Source organism: Osmia lignaria, chromosome 13 (genome assembly GCF_051020975.1).
Source record: "Osmia lignaria lignaria isolate PbOS001 chromosome 13, iyOsmLign1, whole genome shotgun sequence".
Taxonomy (NCBI): domain Eukaryota; kingdom Metazoa; phylum Arthropoda; class Insecta; order Hymenoptera; family Megachilidae; genus Osmia; species Osmia lignaria.
Genome location: NC_135044.1, coordinates 8,309,018 through 8,333,601, shown reverse-complemented (window position 1 = coordinate 8,333,601; position 24,584 = coordinate 8,309,018). Strand labels below are relative to the sequence as shown.

At 44.0% G+C, this 24,584-nt stretch overlaps 2 protein-coding genes across 5 annotated transcripts in view; both read right to left on the bottom strand.

Moving 5' to 3' along the window:
- The window catches only part of LOC117602038 (uncharacterized), a 62,870-nt gene extending 59,705 nt beyond the window's left edge, over positions 1-3,165 (bottom strand). For 2 of the 3 annotated variants that reach the window (XM_034319499.2, XM_076691754.1), the window contains exons 1-2: positions 2,438-3,165; positions 108-408 (exon numbers count right to left, since the gene is read on the bottom strand). The gene's annotated coding sequence lies outside the window, so the exon portion shown is untranslated. The remainder of the gene's footprint in view (positions 1-107; positions 409-2,437) is intronic. The other variant, XM_034319500.2, reaches the window with a different exon arrangement.
- A 9,291-nt stretch (positions 3,166-12,456) lies between these two features.
- fng (Fringe glycosyltransferase) overlaps positions 12,457-24,584 on the bottom strand; it is a 41,868-nt gene continuing 29,740 nt past the window's right edge. The window contains exons 6-9 of one of the 2 annotated variants that reach the window (XM_034319513.2): positions 21,462-21,547; positions 16,439-16,604; positions 15,540-15,625; positions 12,457-12,689 (exon numbers count right to left, since the gene is read on the bottom strand). In XM_034319513.2, the coding sequence (XP_034175404.2) occupies positions 12,476-12,689; positions 15,540-15,625; positions 16,439-16,604; positions 21,462-21,547 (552 nt within the window). In that variant the 3' untranslated portion in view covers positions 12,457-12,475. Of the gene's footprint in view, positions 12,690-12,880; positions 14,549-15,539; positions 15,626-16,438; positions 16,605-21,461; positions 21,548-24,584 lie in introns of those variants that run through there. The other variant, XM_034319514.2, reaches the window with a different exon arrangement.

The following is a 24,584-nucleotide window of genomic DNA, read 5'->3' as shown; positions in this document are numbered from 1 at the left end:
AATATTCTAACGATTCTTTCATGTAAATATAGCAACTTAAAGGATTTCCGGTTAAGTTAAGGGGCTCGTTATCAATGTTACGAATCTTCTTTTCTCTGCTGACTCACCTGCGATAATTTCGGCGATAGGATCCTTTCCTCAGCTTATCGTAAGGAAAGCAGCACGTCACAAAAACACACGGCACAACGTCATAGCTCGCGATCAAAGCACCCCGAGACCGGTTCGAAAGCGTTTTAATCGTGTCGAGGGTGAACCGCGACGCCCATCGAATCTTCGCTGTTCATCTTTCGATCGTAGCACAATATTTGCGCGGACCTCCGCGTGAAAACGTTTTCGTTACTACTCATTAAGACGTCCTCGACGATCGTCCATCTCATCTCCACCGAACTGCATTCATGAAGAATACCTCTGTGGAACAACGATTGCTTGAAATTATTTTTCCCCGAAATGAAAAGGAAGAATTCAGGGAAAGTTTGCGAAACAGTAGGCGTGTCAGGTGGATACGCGTCAGTTTGCAATTCCATTGGAAAGCACCGAGTAGGTGGATAGTACGTCGCTTAATCCGTACTCGATCCGGGATCTTAAACACGCGACCGGGTCAAGGACGCGAGTTGAACTTGCTTTTTCAGCAAAGCGGAGCCGCAAGGAGAGTCGTTAGTATTTAGCTCGGGGTGAAGAAGACGAGAAAGACGAGTCGGGCTGAGCTGAGCCGAGCTGTTTCACGATGGGGGATGGTTGTTTCAAAGAATTCTCAAGTGCTGGTCGAATGTTGCGGCTATTCGAGCCTCGAGGACTCCTCCACTTCCAAGGACGGAAACTTCTTTTCACCAAGTTGACCCCCTTTTCTTCCATTTTTCCCATCTCTTTTCCTTTTCCTTTTCCTTTTCCTTTCCCTTCAAATAAATCGTGTTTCGTAGCTGACGACTTCTTGGAATAATTAGTCGAGTGTTTAATTAAATCACCCTGCTTCCTTTCAGCTCTTTTCACGGATACCTGTTTTATCGTTAACAAAGTACCTACACTTCGAGTATTCCTTTTTAATTATTATTATTAATAATTTTGAAATGGAAGCAAAGTTGTTGGAAGAATATTTTATAGAATAAAGTCTACTTTTATTTTGTAATTAGATTTTCCTTTGCTCTTTTTTCAATATGTTTCGAGCTTGACCAAGGAATGTGAAAAAGGACGAGCGTTTCAGCTTTGGAAGCTTTGGAAGGGCATAAAGACAACGAGACCACTTGTCGGTCGTTGATCAAGAGAGAATACTCGAGGAATTTCTGCAAGAGGGTTGTCCTTTGAAGCGAGAATTCCTTCGAGATCGGCCTGCCGTTTGTCTTTGACAATAATCACCCTCGATCCTTCGGTGCTCGATTGTTCCATTTCACAGCTTACGATTCCTCCTCGACCATCTTGACTTTTCCTCGCGTTTATCGTAAACGTTTGTTCCTTTCGCAACGTCAGCTAGACCATCCTCAGATTGTTCTCTTATTCTTTTTCTTTTTCTTTTTCTTTCCACTCAAATCATTCAAGAGGACAATGGTTGTTGCAGACACGACGGGGATGAACGAAACATTCCGGAGAAAATTCAGGGATATGGAAGGAAATTCTAGGAAAGAGTGATTGGAGTTTGAAGAAAATTCCAAGGAAATGGAGAAAATTGTGAAAAATTGTAAAAATGAATATTCTATCGTTATTGAATCAATCATACGAACAATTATCTAATGGAAAGAATAATGTAAGGTGATAAATTCTCCAAGACGAATTCCTGCTTTTTCTCGTGGAAAGAATGAAAAAAGAATGAAAGAAGAAGAAAGACAATCTGAAAATGCACCGTGGTGTATTCTCTCGTTGATTGAAAGTAGTTTGTCAGCGGTTCTTCCATCAGAAAGATTGCTCGAATTTCCGTGGCACAATCCACGCAGAATCCACCGAATCATTTTTAATACCGTGAAATCTCTTCCATCTCTCGGATCTATTAGTCGGAACGACGTGCTCGAGATGAGACAAAACCGAAGGGAACACTACTTTTCATCGACGTTGCGAAAGAAGAAACGACGAGGGAAAAGAGTCACAGAGAAACCACTGTGCATGACACCTGTTCAGAATCTTTTCACGCATCACATTCCGCTTTTCCGAACGTAGCCCAATTTTACGGATGACAGAAAATTTTTCATCCAACTACAATTTCTCTTCCGCGCGTCCTTGACCAGGTCTCCAAAAAGAAACAACTATTCGTTCAACGATCGAACCACCCCCGGTAGCACAACAACCTATCAACCCTCTTTAACCCAGTTTCTCAACGATCCTCGAAAGTGTGTCTTCGAGAAAAAAGAAAAAAAAAAATACACCAACTCGAGTCACACTGTTCGAATTCGAATTATAAAATCTCGTATCCTTCCTCGGCAATTTCACCAACTCGGACACATTGATCACCCACCGATCCTTCGATTGCCCGAAACAAACTGCAGCTAATCGAATTCAAACCAAGTCGAGTCAGCCTGAAATTTGTCGATTCGCGTGGAATTGAACCGTGTTGAATCGAGTCGCGTCGAGTTCACCTTGCCCGAGCCCCGAAAGGCGTTCGTTCGAATAAATCTTATCGAATTCGGTCACATCGAGTCCCACCTTTACCGACTAGCTTCTTATCGCCGCATCACCGACGTAAGATTATAGATATAAGGAAGAAGAAGAAAAAATAAAATAAAATCTGAAGTAGAGTATAATAGGAAAAGATTAGAGGGATGGCGGCGCGTATGGTAGTAAAGCGTGTTCGGTGTAACGCGCGCGCCTCGCAACTGGCCTCGGTGTCGGTGGTCTCGCGGGGCAAACAGTATCGCGGGCTGGTTCGTTCGAGGGGTTGACCCAGTTCGAGTCAGGGCCGGAGAGTGCGCGCTACGGACGCCAGCACGTCGCGATGCCTACTGAACCGACACGACGACGCTCGTCGTTAAACCGACGCTGCGCGTACATTCTCCCCGTTCTCTCTCGCTTCCCGTCTCACCAACCTCGCTCTTCTGCCCTTATTCTACCACCGCTACCATCCCCAACCCTTCCCTCTATGCGCGTGTGTAAGGTAGCTCGTGGAAGAACGATTTTCAGACACGCAATCGAAGGGATTGTTTTCCTGACCGATGGACCTACAACGCAACGGTTCGATTGCGAGGCCGCGCTGCGAAACGAAAAACCAGCGGCAAACTAACTGGTCGTCAGCGACCAAGCAACCCCTCTCCCCTCTTCGAATACTCCTACCCCTCCATATTGATTAGTGCGCGAGTCCGCAACCGACCACCACAGCATCCAACGACAACCTCGGTATGCTACACGCTGTCAACATCCACTGACAAACCGAAATTCCAACGGCAACCCCCATAGGCCCACGGGGATGCTAGAGTCTCTTCTTCGAGTGGACCAGTTCTACCTTCAGTTCTACCAACGACTTCTCTATTCTCTTTTTAATTAACACAATTATTTCCGCGTTTTTATATTGTGGTAACGTAGTTTATGTCTTAGCGTAGTTTATATTTCTAAAGGCAGAAAGAGAGTCGTAAAATAGAAAGGCGATGACGAAAACCAGGCCCAAGGGTCGGTTAGAGTTTTTCCGGGAGAGACCTAGGGCCCTAGCGAGGGGTGCGGGTGTATGAAAAGCGAGGTACAGTAAAACCTGGATAAATGCAACCAAGATTGGGACCGAGTGGTTGCATTTATCCAAGCGAGGTGTCGAATCTCGGGTTACACGCGACGACCAGCCAAGCGTGAACGTAGAAAGGGACAGACAGTGGCGGAAAGAGAGAGGTCCGATGATGAAAGGAAAGAGCCGAAACGTATCGGTGTGACTAATACTAATTCAACTATAAAACTTTTTTATTTTTCACTATTTTTTATTGAAACTTTTACTAGCGCATTGGTGAAATTTTTCTGATTAAAATCGTACCAAACACGATATAGTTTCAATTATAATTACTTGCTAAAATTAATGTTAAAGGTTGGCGAAAAGCAACAGAGATCGAAAACAAAACCAGTTGCGGTGTCGGCTCTGGTTTCAAAGGTTTCATTTATCCAGGCAAGGTGGCGATTCTGGGCATTTAATGTTGCATTTATCCAAGCGAGGTGTCGATTCTGGGCATTTAATGTTGCATTTATCCAAGCATTCTTTCGTTGCGTTTATCCAGGTTTTACTGTATGCGAGTGCTTTTGCGGGATGAGACAGACTTTAGCTGACTTTCGAGGAGAGAAGTGCGTAGTGTTTGCGAGCTAACTTGTCAATTTTGTATTTTATTCAATACCATTTTTATTTTCAAATCTAATAAACAAAAATCATTCATTATACCACAATATTATTTCGGAGATCTATCGATTTTTTCATACATGAAAGAAATGTTTGAAATGGAATGCTTCGACGAGTTTGTAGGGGTTGCTTATCAGAGTATTAATTAATCGGTTTTTGAAAATTAATTACCAAAGTGATAACGATATTTTACGCGAATACTGATGGAGGAATAAAAACTAATTGAAATTGACAATTTCTCGTAGATTCTTCCATCAAAAACATTGCTGTCGAAATGAATTTTTCCCATCATAAAGATGCACCGTGTAAACGGATGAAAAATAATAACGTTTGAATGGAAACGACAATGGCGGATTGGAAATTTTGCTACGTTTAATTATTTTCATTGGAACATCACTGGTCGTCAGATTTAAAGTCGCGTTTAAACCACGGTTGCAAGGGTGGCTCGTTTCTACGTTCGGGCCGGTTAGTCTGCGCGAAAGTGTTCCGGTTTCCGGCGCGAAATTAGATTACCTTTTAAAATAAAAAGCAATCTAGACGGTAATACTTCCCACTTCGCCTTTCAAACTGTTTACACGAGCAACGTTCGCGATCCTGTTACGAGAACCGAGTTCATTTTTCAAGTAATTTCTCCAATACTATAATGAAACTTTTCTTCCTCTTCCTCTTCCTCTTCCTTATTTACTAATTTCACAGTGGGTTGAGAGTGGGAAGCAGTACTACAATAAAAATTCGAATATTCCAAGTTTTACAGCTATAACTAAGTAGAAGGATTCGGATTGGCCCGAAAACTTAATCATACTTTCCAAGTCCCGTGCGTCGCCGACCTTCCGGTGCGAGTTGAAGAAAGGACAAATTTTCCAACACCCCTGTTCCGTTTCTTCGCTTCAACGGAACAGAAAATTGCGAACGGCTGACGCGTCAAAGTGTTTAAATTGAAAAAAGAAAATCTCACAATTACCCGTAAATAGAAAATGAATCGAATCGTGAAAAAGTAGAGGCTAGTCCGGCCGATTTTCTCCCAGCGATAACGCGAAAAAAGAGAGTCCGTCCACTCTAAATCACGGCCAGCCGTTCTCCCATTAATTAACGATATCGACAGGCCGCTAATAGACCGTCGGTATAATATGAAAATTACACTTTGCACGATCGCGGGACAAACAGCTGGATTCTGGTGGTGGTTGCGCGTTCGCGAGCGCACCTGCAACAACCACGAGACGCAGGTGTGAAACGAACGGGTTTATTAATTGATTAAAGTCACTTCGAGCTACGCCCGTAGCCATTCCAGAGATTTTTCCCTTCAACAAAAATATGCATCATCGTCGAAAAATGAGATACGGGGGTGGAATATTTGAGGGATAAAGTAGCGGATGGCAAATATCAAATATTTGATTTTTTCCATTTAAATTGAGCGCATAAAAGTATTTAATTTATAGAATCACACGGTATCTCAAATCGGGATTCACCGATGGGTAAAAAATATACCATACCATTTTTATAATTTAAATTGAACGTATGAAAATTTGTTACTAATAAAAACATTTATCGGCTCGAAACTAGTCCAGTGCGTTAAAAAATACCAAAGGTGTTTTTATTCGAACGAATTTACTGGTTAATCGACTGTTTATCTATTGATTATAAACTTCCGCGATTCGAAGAATGCCTGGCAGGAAGGAATAGCAGAAGCGGACCAAAGAATGAAGAAAATTCGAGCGATAAACCGCTGGAGGATAGTTCGCTCATTACAAGAATTTCATTAATTAACTCTGACCAGATGCGATTACAAAGCTGAAAATTCGCAAATCAACGATCTCGTGTTCCAGCCAGCTATCGTCTCGTGTTATTGTCCCGGAATTTACGATCGGGTTGTGGTAGAGTAGGGGATCGCGGTATTAAAAAGTCCACGATTCGATATCGCGTGGAAATCGTTTCTCTTTGTCCGTTCGAAAATGCATTTCGACCTGTCTGACGTCATACAATTCGCGGTTTCACAAATTGGAATTTCACCGAAGCCCTGGATAGATCGATTCGCAATTTGCATCCAACAGATATATCTTTTTTTTATCGACGTGGATTCACTTTTTCAAAATACTTCCGGAAAGCCTCTGAAATTTCATCCTCTAATGTTTTTATGAGAAAATAAATTTTTTTTTGGCTGTTTCAATTCGTCGATAAATCGATAAATCGAAAAATAACATCACCCTTATACGTAGAATCCTCAGAAATTACTATGTATTCCGGCGATAATTGTTCTACTAAAAGGTAGTTATTATTTTTCGCTGATAAATCGACAAATATTTTTATTTATCCGGCGACTAATGAAGAAGAGAAAAATCTGAATAAAGCCTGTGTACCATAGAATAATTCAACTGGAGAAAGGTTGATTCACAATCTAAGGAAAGATAGGAAGAAGGAAGTTCGTCGACCCTCGTTCGTTAACGTCCGTTTGCTGTGTCGAAGGGGGTGTAAGGGGGTTGTCGGTGGTGTGTAGGGTAAGCGAGCGCCTCGTGAAAGAAAATCAAGTGCATTCCCTGAAGGGAATTACACGCTCGAGCCTTCGTCGTCGACCTTCTTCGAAATGCATGTCCCCGGTGCAATCGCGAGCCCGGTGAAAGGAGCCGAGCGGGGCTTTCGCTTTCGCTTTCGTTTTCGAAGGGTTGCCGGAACTTAAAGTCACGCTGCCAGGTCCCTTTCTAGCTGCCAGCAAAGCTACGCTTTTTTTCCGGCGTCGCGACGCTGAATGAAGCGACTAGCAACTTTTTTAGACCCTTCCTTCTGCTCTTTAACCCTGTTCGCTGGCTATTAAAGAGAGAAGCGTCGGAAACTGGGTAACGAACTAACCCCTTTCGTTTTTTCATTTATTAATCGATACTTTTTTTCGAGTTATTCAATATCCAAAATTGTTTGAAACAATTATTCCGAGAGCAAAGCAAATTTAATGAATCCTGATTAAATTCCAACGTCGTCGCGTCGGGTCAACTAAACACACTGGCGGCTGATTAATTCGCCACCGGAAATCGGTGGGCCGATTGATCGATCGGTTCGATCGATTATCAAACGAAGCGGGAACGCGTACAACGGTTCACCCTGTGACCCCGATTTATATTCGATGCTTGGATGAATTCGTCGCACGAAACAACGCGAAGCGAACTGATCCGTGAACTTTTCGAGAGCTTCTTTGTTTCTCAGACCAGACTCTCTGCGAGACACGTTTTTCTCGATAGTATTGGAAAATCTGTTCGTCGAGCATTATTGCCTTCCTGTCTGAAAGGTAAATGCTCGTCTTTTGGTTGCTCGGAAACGAATCAAGAAGGAGAGAAAAATTCCAACCCCGCGATCAAAGCTGTTCTTCTATCGTTTAAGCTCGATCAACTGCGACTCTACTTCGTGTTTGATCGTTCGTTAGTTGCGCTGCAGATATTATACGGGGTTGTACTCGATATAGATAGGAAAATCAGAAAGCTTAAAAATATGAAAAAAAGAGGAAGGAATCCGTCGATAACTGAAAAAGAGAGGGACAAGCACCGTTCGCGGACGCTATTTACCCCTCGTTTGCGTCCATCGGAGGAGCAACGTCGATGGAAGGTGAGCCGAGAACAAAGGGGGTGAAGAGCGGCAATTTGTAGTGCCGGGAAAAAAAGGGAAAGAGCAGAGTTTTCCGAGCGTAGAATTAAAGGGAAAAGGAAATGGCGACAGCCTGCGTGCCGAGACGTCAGAGAATTTTAATGGCACAATAATTGGATGGCGCGGCGCAACGCGATAAACAACGCGTCGCTTCTTCCGGCCCGTTTCCATCTTGTTATCCTAACCGACCCGTGGCGCAATAACGCGATTAAACCAGAGCCAAGAAAATTTAAAGAAAATTTAAAGAAAATTTGCTGATCGTTCGATTTTCCGAACGGTTCGAGTAGCAATTTAACCGATGGAAAAATCAAGCACGCTCAACTAACAGGGAACAAAGCGCTTACCAACTATAATTATACCGTTTAATGTCCTCAACGAGCAAGCGGCGTACCCGAATCTCCTCGGCAATGAACGCATACCAATTCGAAAGGCATCCTAAGCGGCTAAATACGCGATTCCCGACACGTGCGAGCGATCCAAGTTTCGTTAACAACTTAATACATGTGCGAGAACGGGCCGCTCTCCGAATCGTTCCAAGGCGAAAAAGAAGAAAGAAACGCGTAGGACTAGTTAGCCGTCCGGAAAAAGGAACTCGTTTGCAAGGTAAAGAAGGAGACGGCTAGTTTTTTACTTGGCTCGTTATTGCGACAACCTTTCGCGTCTCTCTGGATTATTCGCGAGAAAGTCGGAAAACTGGTGGACGCACAGGAACGGCGGAAAATAGAATAACACCGGCCCCCGGAAATGAGATTTCGTGGTCCGTGTGTAATGTAATTTCAACGGGACGGAGGAGAAGGGAAGAGGCGAGGTTCAAAAGAATGGTAGAAAATAGACGTTAAAAGCATTAAAGGGATCCGAATTTTAGATAGAATTGAGATCACCCGACAAATCCATCGTTTAGCTACGTGTATCATTCGATCATATTCATGAAACGTCAAAGTTATGGAAGCGGACAGTTATGGGGCGGTTAAACGTTTGAGAGCGAGGGAACGCGGTTTGCGGGTCGCTTAAACGAGAAAATGGATCCCAAAAGGTAGGCGCGCGAACACAGGAGTAACGACGCCGGCAGGATATCTATAATGAACGTCAACTGTGAAATCAACGGGACATCGGCTGGCCGCGATAAATTAATTAAAGCAGCGACGCGCGAGGCAGCCTCGGATTTCCCAAAGGCTGTATCGGTGCACGTGCCTCGCGTTCTCATCAATTTCTGATAGAACCGACGTCGCCATACCGATTCCCCGTTCATTGAAGAGAAATTAATTTCTTCGTTTTTCGAAATTTCTTAGGATAAGGATGACGATGGTTCGCCACGAAAATAACAGCTGACGCGTACGTGCAGCCGCATAGAGGCCCGAAAGCGTCCGATTAGCACGGATTAGCATGATCCGTGAAGGACCGAGGGCTATTCAAATTCAGGAAAACCCTCTCCTCGGCATCTTGAATATTCAGCGCGTCGTTCCACGCAGACGTCCTGCGATGTGTTCCCCGCACCGCGGCCGACCAGCTTACCGGATGGGAAACACCCTCCTTTTCGACAGTTTGCCAAGGATCAGAAAGTAATCTGACACTGCTCTTGGGGGAGAATGAATTTGTTCGATCACGTACGCGAAAACCTTTTATCTCGCTCGTCTAAGAATCTTTCTTTTTTTTTTTTTTTTTTAACAACCTGTAATTACTACTACTTCGTCGCAATCTTCTTGTCCTTTTTTCAAAAGGCTTTGTAAAGGTTGTTACAAAGTAAAGTAAAGTTTCATCCCTGTTGTGCAGCGACGATTCGAACCGGCAACCAGTGCCCAGATAATACGAGTTAATTCGTAGCGACAAAGAGGGATGAAAAAGGGAAGGGTTGCTCGTAGTAGGAGCTCATCAGAGAAAGGGGTGTGTCGTTGAATAATACAGCATTATGACGTGGAGAAGAGAGAAGCGAGGGTGGTTGGAAATGTATTTAGGGATTTGCAGAGGCGAGCGAGGTGACGCAGGACGTCGGTTTCGGGGATGATTCTGGGTCTCAGGGGCGGGACGTGGGTCGCCGGGTAAAATCAGGTCGTGGCACTGACAGTACGACCTACATACGATTGCAACCCTCTCTCCCAGCCCCTCTTCTTATCTCTACTTCTCAGTTTCCCAGTGACGGACCACGCGATCGAGTCGCGAAGCTACGTTTCTTTGGACGGATCCTCGGCTTTCTAACGAGATACGTGACAGTTGCTCTCTTGGAAATTTATGCAACTCCGACGCGAACTCTGACGCAAATTTCAGAAAACGTCGCGCCTCGATGATGCTTGAAATTTTAACCAACAGAACATTGAAAATTAGAATATATATATCTTTCGCATCGTCTCTACATTTTTCATTAATTCTGATTTACGAGATGCACAATTCTACTCGAATTAGGAAAATTACTTTTCCATTTAACTCCCGTTTACCCTCAAGTAATTTTCTACACAATTCTCGCAGCTATTATGTACGCCATAAATTACGTGCTACAGAATGTCCCGACATTTTCAGCGAGAAAAGAAAGAAAAAATGAAAGGGTGCTAGTGTTCGCGAGCCAGCCCTGTTCTTACATCATCCCTCTTCATCCGGCGACCCCGGTTGCAGCCTCTTACGTCACTGGCTGCAACCGATGTGCCCGCTTCCTTTTTTCCTGAATGAGACCGAAACTTGCTTATCATCGTTTAGCCAGCTCGAAAAACAGGCTGCCTAATCGACTAAAAGGGTGGAAAAAAAAAAAGAAAACTCGCCTTCTCTTTGACTCGAAAGAAGATAGAAACGAAAAGTATGCGACGAGCCAGTTGATATCCGAGCATGAAATATCCAGGATACCTTTGACGATAGAGCGTCTAGGAGAAGATCCAGGATGTGACATTTTTCCAGAAACTCGAGTAATACGATGTAAAGCATTTTCTTGTCACTTGCTCGCGAAACTTTATCCCCCCATGTATCGTACGACGTGTTTCATTTTTCAGAGACCTAGTTTACCAATGGATACGTTACCACCAAGGTAGACGGGGGCCAATCGTGATCTAGACAGAGGAAACGGTGCTTCGACTGATATTAAGTAGAAAAATGTATGTTTCTGAAAGGAACAGAGGATGGAAGAGAAAGAGGAAAAGGGCCGACCTGAAATTGGCCTGAAAAACCGAGTCGAGTCGAGCCGGGGCGAGGTTCCCATTGTAAATTGAACTCACGCGCGAGCTGGAGCATCAGGGAAGAACGAAAAGAAGGGAAAAAGCGAGAGAGAGAGAGAAAAAAAAGGTAAAATAAACGGAGAAACTGCTGTTCCTCCGCATCCACGTCGCGTAGCCGTTCGCCTTTTGAGAATTCATAAATATTCGAGGGGAAGAGCAAGAACCGGGCAGAGGTATCAACGTTTCGCGATGGCCTAAAAATTCTTTTACGGTACAATTTCCCCCTTGCCTAAGCGACAGACCGACCGAAAACAAGAAGGAGTTACAGAGCCACGATATATAAACATTTATTGGAAAAACTTTCCTTCCAGCTTGGCCCGCATTCGACTTGCATTCGAGCTGCAATTGCATATTCCCTGGCAATTTCGCGACCTCTCTACAGGTTTATTCAAAATAAAAACACTCGATAGTTATTCCAACTGGTTTGGAAAAATTTTCAAATTCAAATAATTATACAGAGTGTTTCATCATTCTGAGGGCTACTTCAAGCACGACGAATGGAGATAAAAAAATAATATATGTTTCAAAGAATTTCGTGTTAATGATCACTCTGCACTTAACGAAACTCTATCTACTTTGTTCGTGCGTATATTAAATCAAGAAACTTGAATACGTAAGATGTGAAGAAGCCCTAGAAAACCGGATGAACGAACGTTGGATAGCTGTTAGTTCTTCTTCCTTTTAATCATCGTTATAATTAAAAGGAAGTCAATGAAGGTTCGTTGGCATTCGAATCACGTGCTCGTTGCCTACTTCCGGTGAGATATCGAACGAGTGCATACTCGAGGAAAAATTCGAGCCGAGAAACGGGAATGGATATAGCTCGACGAGTATAACTCGGATCCCCGCGAGACGGACGAATAAATTTTTGCAAAGAGCTTCGAGTAAATATGTACACGGGGACCATGTATCTCTCGAATATACCTTCTTCGGCTACGTATAGATCTTTCTGAAACGAATCATGAAAAAGCAATCGTGGCAAGGTTCGTCGTACAAATAAATTCAACCCCTTTTTAAGAGAAATTTTTAAATTCACTTGGAACTGAAATTATGTCGTAAGATAAATAAATTTCGATTAAGAATATGTAATTAATTGTAAAAATTTCTTCTAGACCAGTAACAGCTACCCCCTCGTTCTCCAATTCTAGTGACTTTTTCAAATTCTAGTAACAATTTCAAATAAATCAAAGTACGATAAATCTTTGTAACTTTTAGATTTACGTAAAGAAATGAAGAAACGTTTGAAATGATCACTTTCTTCATGATTCGAGGGAAAAGTATTTTTTGGCAATCTTATCGATTAGGGACTTACCTTCGACTTCCTTTGTAACCGATGATCGTCACGATGTTGATACTTCTATTTCTCGTGATTTTATTTAACATCAAAGTCCAAGTTGAATATTTGCAAATTGCTAACGTTACATATAGCAAAAGATGTACGGTGAAGTAAAATGTTGAAGACGAGTGGTTGGGAATCGAAGGCGAGGAAGGAGGAGAGCAGCTTTACCGACTTCGTTCTAGGTTTCTTCAGAGTCAGGACAGATGGAGATAGTTGGACAGGAAATCCGGCTGACACTCTGGATCTTCTGGAAAGAATTTATCATTTCCTTATTTTCATTGCAACTACAATCTTTTTTACAGTAGTCAAATGAAATAATTAAATATCGAATAAGAAATTCATTTTAAAATGATCTATCTGTGAATCAAAGAATTTTAATTAAAATAAGGACCAGGAGTTTGATTTTCTCAGAGAAGAATAAACGGGAGAAGAAATCACGATGAAATTGAATCCTTCTGTAATATAGATATGTCCGTATATTATATAAAACATCATTATTATAACGTACATCCGCTGTATCCTCTGACTTCATTCGAGTTTTCCTTCTCTATATCCAGTTCGACGCGCAACAGGTGCATAAACGTGTGTTTTCTCACGACACAAGCCAACTATATACTGTTTTATATTCTCATTCTTCCTCTATCTCTATATTGCACATCGATTGAATCGATAGCACGCAAAAGGAGAAGGAGGAAATCGGACGCTATCACTGGTCGTTTGAAAACGACACAATCCGTCTCCTTTCACTTTGCGCGCGAATGTACGTTTGAATTTTCAAAGTACTTTCGCATTCGATCTCCTCTTGAACACACGCGCCAGAAAGAAAGAAAAAGACAAACGCGAATTCCACTCACACCTATTAAATATCACATTGTACGGGCATTTGCTTCATTAGACATTACACAGGAGACTAGCTTAAGGTAATTTCTCTATAGGGGCGACGAGAATGTCGCCAAAATAATCTTCTCATCTCTGTTCGTGTGCTGCCAACGTTATCAAAGTTTCTTTTGGTCGGCTCGATAACGTTCGCCAGTCACGAGTTCTATTTCCATATGTACAATCTGAATACGTTAAACTTTCCACGCTTAAAACAGAAATCTCTCTTCCCTATATTATACAGGGTGTTCGACAACAGGTGGGCAAAATTTTAAGGACTGATTCTAGGAATCAAGAATAATGAAATAGCGTTTGCAGCTTTGTTTTCCAGTAATTAACGTTTAAAAATTCGAATAAAAAGCGCCTGAAACCTGCAACCCGCTCAGCACCGAAGACTGAACGTCAGATCAACAGGGGAAGGTACAGTCATAACCAAGAATCGTTGAATAGTAGAAACTTACCTCGTGCTATTCTGTTTCTCGGTACTGCCGGATTCGGCTTCGATTCCTGGTTATGACTGTACCGACCCCTGCTGACCTGACGTTCAGTCGTCGGTGCTGGGCGGGTTGCAGGTTTCAGGCGCTTTTCACTCGAATTTTTAAACGTTAATTATTGGAAAACAAAGCCGTAAACACTATTTCGTTATTCTTAATTTTCGTCTTATTCTGATCCCTAGAATCACCCCTTAAAATTTTGCCCATCTGTTGTCGAACACATAAAAACGATCTACGAGCAAGACGCCGATGGTCCTTCTTTCGCTTGGTCCACCATCGGTATTTGGCCCCCGAAGAAACCACGAGGCTTTCAGACAACATTATGTAAATGTTTCCAAAGTCTCGTGTATCTACACGTATGTATGTACAAATTTCACACGAACCAGTCATCTTCTACTGGTTACTAGTAGAAGCTACCGGCTGTAAATTGTGTCCAACAGGATAAACATATCCTTAGAACATTCGATGCATGTCTGTTGATCCCCTAACGAAATTGACTACCACACTAAATTTCACACGATCTACGATCATCGTCGTCTTATCAACGGTAAATAAAACACGAAATAACAAGAGACAACAAAGTACAAAGCGATGTCCTGCGGATAGGCGAAGAGGTCCTCGAAGTCCTGACACTCTCGGTCGACTCGGCTCAGCTGCGATACTTCATCCGGTTGATCATCATCTGTGAGGACAATTGGCCACATGCGGGAACAAATGGCAGTGAATAGACTTGAATCTGTAATTAGAAAAAAATCCAGCCGTCGAAAAACAGCAGACTCGCTGAACCTCCGACCGTCGCTAAGGGAAATGTCAGCTGTGATAGATTAGTATATGGGATTTATTAAGAAGGACAGCATCGGGCGTACTTGCTAAGTTTCAGGATCCTTGGAGTACCTGGAGATCAGGCAGCTGACAGTCGACGAAGGATGAGCTGGTTAGCGTGGTTACGTTAGGATTATGGCTAATATTCAGAGTAGATTAATTGAAAGTTTTGATGAAAGGCATTGAATTATAAACAGAATCAAAGTGTCGAATATTCCAGGTAATTAAAAAATTTCAAATCGACACGCAGCTAATTATTTTTCCAGCGTCACGCCGACGTCGAGGAAACCACTTAACCCGACGGAAACGAAATAAAAACTGAACGACAGAAACATGGTAAAAAATGAGTTCGGTGAAATTGCAGAGTCGGTAATTATGAATAAAGTCAATTAAGAGAGCGGCGAACGGGCATCTTTGTCATTAGCTGGCCCGGTCCCGCTCTGTTCTCGCGTGTTTCCTAGCCTTGCCACACGGACGACCAGGTGGCAATTATACAAGCAATTGAAGCTTTCGCGGAGCAACGTAAAAGGGATGAAAGAAACGGGAAAAGGACGCGAGGAGGAAGCAGAAAGACGAGAAGCGTCGAGAGGAAGATTCAGTTACACGTGGAGGTCTACCGCTAATTGCTCCGCTCCTCTGTGTCTTTCCCTCGGTTAGATCGTAAAAAAGATAGATTAGTCCCGTGGAATCGCGGAAGTTCGTCACCTCTCGCATTTCTAACTGCTTTTACCGGAGACGAACGCGCTTCTAAGAAATTCGAGAACGTTCCCTGGGTCTGAGAAATACCAGTTCCATTATTGAACAAACCTCTAATACCACACCCCTAATACTATTTCCTTTTGTTAGCGTTGCTGAATAAAAGATAGCAGAAAATTGGATAAAAGCGTGGAGAAAGGATTAATTACCTCTTTGGATCGTCCTTCGTGTCGAAGCCGTCGATCTTCAGGATATTCCACTCGTCCCTAGGACCCTTCGAGTAGCTGAACGACACCTGCAAGAAGAAAAATAACGGCAACGTTGAAATCAATATAATGGCGTGTTTTGCCGAGCATCGACGCCACGAGGAACGCGATATCGCTTATTTTCGCATGCCACCTCGAGAATCAGCTAACGCGAAATACGAGACAGGAAGTCTGATCAAGCTCTAGCAGAAATATTTCTTCTGTCAGCTTCGTATTGCCGAGCGATCGTTTTCTACTTGGTCAGCTTTCAAACCGATCCCCCTCAGTGAATTTGATAAATCGAGGAACGGTTCTTTTATACTAAAAAGAAAAACCTCCGTCGATCGGCTGATTTTCGAAAGAAGGGAAAGTTTGAAAAGGTAACGAAACAACAATGGCACCTGGCGTGCTCGGGGATCGAGGGAAGAACAATGGTCACCTGTTTCTCGTACAAGTCGCTTTCAGAGCGGCGGTAATTTTCGAACAACGAACGCGACGATTAAATAATGGTCATTGTTGGTTCGCCGATGGAAAGCGACCGCGGTGATTCATCCTACAGATTATTCTATTACTCGCGATTAGACTTCACACTGCGACCCGTACACCATCTTAATTCCCTCCCTCTGGCAACCTTTTTTTTTTTTTTTTTATTTTTAATCCCTCGTACCGGATCAATTAATCACCGCCAGCCGAGATTGAATGGGCGGCTAGTAGAAAGTGTAGCGTGTACTACCTTTTTCGAATTGTAACATCGCAGGGAAAGCGAATAGGTACCGTCCAAGGATGAATGGAAAGATTAATGAAATTACAGAAGTATCAAATTGAAAGTAGGAATCGAGGAAAAGACGGAACTTGTTAAGTACCTGATCGCCGAATGTGTCCTTATTCAGAAACTTCATTGGCTCCAAGTGAGAATGGAATTGCTCGATGACTGTGAGTTGCTTCTTCAGTAGGTACTCGATTATGTATCCCATCGTCACGTCGTCGGGCAACCTGATTCTGTCACCCACCGTAATGAATTTTCCTCCTCTGAAAAGAAACGAAGAGAGCAGGTTAACGAAAGCAGAGAAATAACAGCAATTTCGATGAAACTTATAAACTCTATATGCGAATTAATTTCGTTAGCGAGCCGATAAAAGTGAGAAAGTCAGAGGATGAGTTTGGACCGGGCGAGAAATATTAGAATCTGATAATGAGAAAACAAGGTTGGTCCGGTGTTGGCCGTTTAATTGTCGGATTGCGCGAGGCAGAGGGAAGCGAGTTTAATTTACCGGCATTCCACGCATGTAGATTAGCCATGATCGTGCACCTGCTGCTCGGTTCGTCCACTGTCCTCTATCCTCCGCCGAGGTGCTCGCTTCCTCTCGCTCGAGAACTGGTTGGCCGCATTAAACCGAGTCCCAAGCGAGGGCATTTATTAAGGCCGTTCGTCCGACGCGATATCATGCCCTACAAGCCCTAACGAATTTCCCTCGATCGTTCGATAATTCCGTCTATTAATCCGATCGATTCCATCGTTGGCCACGCGTCGACACGCTTCCATGCCCTGTCACTGGCTGTCTCCTCGAATTAACCAAATTTCTTTCGTTCTTTATTTCGCCAGGTTTAATGAAATTTTTCAAGAAATTCATGGAGATTCGTGGGTCAATCGAGAGAGAAGAGAAGACGGACATAAATCGTGCCAATTAGAGCGGCGAGCAAGCGGTAGTCAGAGAAGTTCGGTGAGCAAGCTTGTATATCGAACCGAGTGGCACCTCCTGCTACCGAGCACACGTGAGAGAACAGTACGGGGACAAATGTCTCAAAGGGTTGCCGCCGCCGCGCCGCTTTCGAACTGGTCATCGTAGATTTGTCCGCTCCAGTTGGACAGTCGGTATGTCGGCGGACATCGATAAGGGTTTTATCGTCCCGTGGAAAGACAGGAAAGAAAGTTTGTTCAATTATTACGGATTATCGCTGGAACTGACATTAAAACTAACGTCGTTTGAAGATTAAAGTGGCGAAATCGATGCACGAACGAGAGAATTTATTATTCGAAAGCTTCGGTGACGGGGAAAAAAGTAGGAGGATGTCCTCCGTAAGTCGGTGCGTTTACAGAGGGGTCGAAAAATCGAACGACGCAACGGGATGAGGCGTTCTAAGTAAACAGAGTTTCTTTCCCTCTCCGTTCCTTGCTCCTCTTCGAACAACCGATTTCTCACGGTCGCGCGTCCACCGAAAAATTTTCACCATATTCTCCCGTCCAATTAGCAGGAATCCCCGCGTACGCAAAGTGCCGCGTCTAATTAACGTTTTCCAAGAGTCGAACCGCCTAGAAGAGGACCAGGCGAAATGTTTGCGAGGAAACAAGAGCAATAGAGAAAGAAAAGGAGCCACTCATTAGCGAATACCATCGGTGAATTCTCGAATCCGACGTACCTGCACGCCGTCTCTCTCTATCTCCTTAGCTTCTTTTTAATTGGCCAGATTAGTCCCGAAATCGCGTACCCTTTCGCTCAGTCCCTCTCTCGCCTCTTCCTTCCGTCGCGTCGCTCCTTTTTCTTTTTTCATCTGGCTCCCCACCCCAACCCTGTTCGTTGCACCTTGTACGTTCTTTCGGCACCGCCGACACGGAATATCGGCCTCGTTAAAATACCTACGGCCCCGGAGACGAAATCGAAATTTCGGGCGCTTACAAGCGAGGCAAGTGGAAGAAAGGGATCGAAAGGGTTCGTGTCCTTCGAGCTTTCAGTCTTCGTCCGCCGCTAAATAAGCCAAACGGACAGATTTCGCTGCGATACACCGACAATCCTATATCTCTTTCGCTTTCTTCTCTTCTCTTGATCCATCGTTCGACATTCCACGGTTACGAGTTAACGAGAACGAACGCGATTCGCGTTCTATTCTTTTCGCGATTCTTCGCGTTTCAATTCCTTCGCCACGCGTGTACTTTCTTATGTAAAGAGTAGAAGAGGGAAACGATAAAGATCGGCTATCGATATTGAAACGTTAACGCTATCCTGCACGTAGCACCGGTTCGCGAAGAAGAAGGATCGTTATCGATCGCGATCCAAGCGCGAAGAACGTCCGACTCCGTGTACGATCGTAATCCAACGAGTTAATTCTTAATCTATAAGACATCTTACAATGTCACGACTGAAGAAGAGATTCCCCTTCGACCGGTTAAATATTCCCATGGTTCGAACCGTCCATCAATTTCGTCGCGACAATGAACGCGCCTTAAGGAAACAGAAAAAATCCCCTCAGGAAAAACAGAACGGTTTTTAGCAGGGGAAAGTTGGAAGGGGCGCGATCGATTAACGATTTCCATGCATGTTCCGAAGATCAGAACACATGGGATAATATACTGATATTAAATTTTCAGGCTTCCATAATTAAAATGACTTATCAATTAACCACCTGCTCGTTTCTCCAGCAAAAGGGAAAATAAGTATAGGTACGTGTCTCGAGTCTTCTTCGAGTGCGAGGAGGATCGAGAGGGGACGGAGGAAAGAAAGGATCGATGTAATTCTCTGGCAGCTCGAAGAACTCTTTGATTCCATTATTGCTCACCTAATTGGATTCCTCTCCGCGATCACAGCCTGTATACGTCTATAAACTCGCGGCTGGTGAAACCAATTTGGGCATTCCTACGTATATGTATACGTGCTGCGCCAACCGACCGATCCATCCACGATCTATAGATCAGCCGAATCGCCGACACTCCGATTCCATCGGCTAAATTTTCGGACAACTCTGTTTCAGAGAGTTTTCACATTCCCCTTCGCGTCGAGATTCGAAAGTTTTTCAACGGTACTTTGATCGTAGTAGAAATTTCTAATTTTCTAATCTGATTTGGAAGAATTTTTCTTGTTCGAAGGTTCGAGCACGGTGAATGGAGTTTTGTAAGAGCGAGCGTGCATGCACGTGGGTGGCAATCAGCTCTCCGTAGGCCCATTGTGACCGGCTCGTTGCGTTGCTCGTTAATTAAGACCCATCTGCATCGGAAGCAGTGCTCTCTCTTTCCTCGATGGACAACCGATCGAGTGGGAAAAATCACGGGATTCCTCTCTTATCCTGACGTTTCAATCCCTCCGTTCGCGACGTCTTTCTCGACCGGCTCGAATCGCGATTCGATTTCGCAACGACAATTACGCTCGACGGAAGTCGTAAACGGGCCATGTGTTAAATTATATTTGCGGAAACTTTCTCCGATACGTGTCGGACTAATTGGAACCGGAAGTAAGATGAAACTTTACGTTCGCTGAGACAGAGATTACTCGAGTTGAATCGTATTAGAAATTCCAACGATTTTCAATCATCTTTTCTTATTCCGAATATTCTAAATATTCTTAATTGCAAGATAATTCAGGATGGCGTAAGGATTAATGGAGAAGCAGATAGAGAGAGAGAAGGGAAACACTTGTTTCCTGTTAACGAAGAGCAGGATAACAGCGTTAATGGAAAATCATCGACGTTTACGAGGCACGCAGCTCCCGGTGCACCGTTACCAATGCTCGGTATCATAAATAATGAACAGTTAGAGAGGAAAGCAGCCTCGATGAGATACCAACGGGACCAACCTTGATTATCCTCCAAACGAAGCGTCATTCTAACCCTTTACGAGCTATAATTTCAACGTTACGATAGGTTCGATTAAACCGAAGCTCGTAAGAAACGAAATAATTGATGGAAACCGTGAACTCTAATGACACCGGAAATTAAACTGACAACTCTCATCTATCTACAATTACCCTCCTTACTAATTAATACTTTTGTTCGCGATTCAATTATTAACCGTTGAACAACGAAGCCTGTTTCGTGAATGGAGAATTAAAATTCGGCTTCTCTCCATGGTCCGCCGTCCGAGGATTAATTGCATCGAACTAAGCTCGATGGAAGGAAGAAATGAAAAGGAAAATGGAGGAACGGAGCGGATACTGCTGAATCGGTGCTGTCCGCCGCCGGTGAGTAGGCAAAGAAGAAATAAAGAGGAAAGATAGAAAGAGAAGGAGAGAGGAGCAGTGGCAACGTCCCTGAATGAGAAAGCGGTTCGATGCACTTGCTGCCGTATGCCCTGCTTGCTTCGTATTCGTGGCCGATTCAGATGTGTTGCAAGACGAAAGGAACGAGTGTAGAGGAGGCAGGATAATGCCAGGAGCGTGTATAGCCCGTGTGGACAAGAACGGGGAAACTCGAACGTGCCGGACAGAGGAGGTTGCGGTCTGATTCGAAAGCCCTCCCAGGTGGCGGGCTTTTTGCCCCAGCTTCCATTCGTCTCGCCTCGTTCCTTCAACGACGTTCCATTGGTGGTGGAATCAGGGAATTGGGAAAATTTCAATTGGACCCAACGAAATAGGCGCACCCTAGATTTCTATTTTTTAAATCTTCTTTAAATCTTTTTAGAGATTAAAATCGCAGAGTTTCTTGTTAATTCCTTCAACGACGTTCCATTCGTGGTGGAATCAGGGAATTGGGAAAATTTCAATTGGACCCAACGAAATAGGCGCACCCTAGATTTCTACTTTTTAAATCTTCTTTAAATCTTTTTAGAGATTAAAATCGCAGAGTTTCTTGTTAATACTGAAAGAGGAAGAGAGTAGCGGTTCGGCCACCGTTCGCCACGTAAATAATGATCGAAGAGAGGGCGAAGGCCCTTCAAGGGACATAAACGTTGTTTCTCCTCGCTTGAATTGCTTCTCGAGACGAATTTATTGATAATAACGCGGATAGCTCCACGACGTCGCGATCAACCATTTTGATTGCGCCTCGTTAACTCTTCGGTAGACCGTCTTGAACGGATTCGAACGTGCACGCTCAATTAGTTCTGGATCGTTAACTTTCATCCTCATATTCAAATTCGTTTCGCATTTTATAACTAAAACTAAACTAAACTTAAAAACTCACCCAGCCACGGGGGTCATTTTAAGCGCGAGCGCCCTGCTGATGCAAAATCCAGCCCCACCGGTCGCGAACCAGAATTTCACCTTTTGCTGAAACAGAAAAACAGAGATGGGACACTCGGTTAGTCGGGTCGAAAGACACGGGGGAGAATGGTACGTATGAAAAATCGTGATCGATCGTCGGCAGGACGGTTGATCGATCGTCGTTGGCAACCGATTATCGTGGATGACTTTTCGAATCGGGGCCACGATCGATTACCCGTCGATTCAATCCGTCCGTTATCCTCCCTCCTTTTTCAACAAATTACACCGAACGTACGCGTATCCGACGCGTCTCTGATGAGAATTGATTGACATCCAATAAGTTTCCTTTTAACCCTTTTACTTCGATCCGTTCCCTATCCGCCATCGATATATCCATTCACCGACACTCGACAAATAATTCACCTGTTCCTCGTTTTCAATCCTCTTTTATACGTAGGTACTTGAAAAATGGGACAGAGGAGAATAATTTCAATTATCGTACACTAGCGATCAAAGGGTTAGTTGATTTCTAACCGATCGTCGTAGCTGCAGGCCATTAGACTGTACGAAAGCCATGCCAGCGATCCTATCTCTATACTGGTCTAGAACTCGAGGAACTCGAGGAACTCGAGGAACTCGAGGAACTAGGCGTGGTACATGACGAACAACCGTGAACCTAAACTGTTGCTGCACGTGCGTACCACCTATCGATGAAACCGGTCTCCGACGTTCTCGAAAAAAGTCCGAGACAATGGTTCGATGCAGAGTTCCGCAAACGCTCAACCAGCCGGAACGAGGTACACATTTTCCTATTCATTTGCGGTTCTCCGGCTATCGTCGAACTTTATTCTCGAATACCGGAAGAAGCTAAGGTTCCCTCTCGGTCGGGTTTAGATTCGAGGGTTAACTTCCTTCGAAGGGATGATAAGAGGAGGCAAAGAGGGAGCGTTACAGCAATCAGCCAACCGAATTTATCTCTGGATCGCTGCCAATCGTCGCTACGTAATTGGATATAGGATCGTGTAATCGGTTTCCCGAAGCTCGAGAGCAGCGCATCAACCCCCCCGGCTTGGAAGCCAGGAATGTAATTAGTCAGAGGCGCACCCGGTGCAATCTTCTTGGACGATCTACCGATCCACGAGGACGCTCGGACCTAACAACGATTTCTTTCCATCCTCCTTCACAGACTACAACAGGCCTCGATCGCTCGATTGGCTAAATGAACGCGTCGATAATTAAAATCGTCGACTGATTGCGCCTGTCCAACAGGTGCCGAGCTTTCCTTCGACAACAAACGCGTCGCGTCGCCTCGGATTTGCTTGTTAATTATAAAATGGCAGCTGGAAGGTACAAGTAAAAGAGGAATCGAGATAGTATCTCGTCTTTGGGCTCACCTCGACTGCCTAGTGAACGACTCGTTCCCCCATTTCCATCGGAAAATTTCCTAACTCGATCTAAACATCTGCAAACACGAAACTTCCCTTTGGAATTTCCAGCGCGCTTTCAACCGATAACAAACGCGATCCCTGTTATCCGTAGGGAATATTAATGAACGATAATTGCCGACAAGCCGCGTCAATTTGCATGCGCGTCCACGTGCTGGTCGATGCAAGGAAACCATCCGCCGATATCCGTCGAGTAAATAAAATAATGGAAAAAGAGGAGCAGGAGGAGCAGGATAAGAGGGAGAGAAGGAGAAAGCGAGAACTAGATTGCCGCGCCGGATGCATCGTCGCAAAAAGACCATCCTGCCGGCAGATATAAAGCTGCAGCAGGTATAATAATATCCAAGTAATGGAGGTAGCGTACGTGGCAGAGGCTTTCTCTCTTTACAGTTTGGACGCAGCAACGGATAACGCATCGTTTCCATGGCGCGGCCACCGAGGCCGTCATGGGTCACGAACGCTTCTTCCATCGCGATGACTCCGCCTCGTATACCGCTCGATACGTTCACCTGTCCTCTTTCGATGACGGCCCTATTTCATCTAACCTACGCCCCGCCTAAACGCTTCCGGGTCCCCTTGTCGACGTCTGCTTAACCCTTTGACGGGTCCATTTTTCTTCCTAACCAGAGACTACTGTAATGTTAATATTAGCTGTGATTTTGAAAAATTGTAAATTGCTTGGGAGGAAGGATAAATACTATGTCTCTGAAATAGTATCGAAACGGCAATCTGATTGCGAAGAACCTGATTGCGTCAACAGGCAACTCGAGTTTCCTCTTTCACAAAAGCGTATTAACCTCTTATCTGCAATTCAATCGGGGGGTGGGGGGGGGGGGCTGAGCAATCTTCCGATCTAATTAGCTTCCGTTCCATTGTGACCACGGGCAGAATTTTCCAGCGGGAACACGAGTAGGTTTCAGTTTCCACGTGGTTCGTCCGAAGCGTACGATGCGCACGATGCACCGGTTCGTCACGGGTCACGCGCGCAATCCCGACGCATTCAAAGCGAACAATGCGACTGCTAATTACGGTAGGTTCGTTAAAATCCACGGAGAATACATGCTTCCCTTCTATTCTATTTCTATGAAATACGCCAAGTGGCGCGTACACGTCACGCCGCGCCGTTAAGGCTGCGGACACCTGTAATCGACAGATCGTAAACCATCGGGACTTAATTGAATACTTCCCAAGTGCTTCAAAACGACTGGTTTCAAGTTTCTTATTTTAATTTAGAAATTTTATTAAGGTATTTTTCCTGAAATGACCAGATAAAGATGACGCGGGTATCGATAGGTTTCGAAAATGCAGCATAGTTAGGGGGAAGTTGCCGAAATCGTACCACTTAAGATATTATGCATAATATGAAGCTCTGGTATGTCTGTTTGAGAATTTAGCTGAGCAATTTTATAAAATATCGTTTAAATAACCTGTGGATAACGTTAACTGCATTTTGAAAGCAGTTGTTATGTCTTACGTGCATTAGTAAAAAAATGATACAAAAGTACGATTTTGGCAACCGGTATCCTAAATCGTACTGGTTGGTTTCCAACATCCTATAAAATCAATAAATTGATTTTAACATTGTATTAACTTAAACATTGTATTATATTTTCAAGTTGAACTTCTTCATACAAACTGCAGAACCACTCCTCTTCATT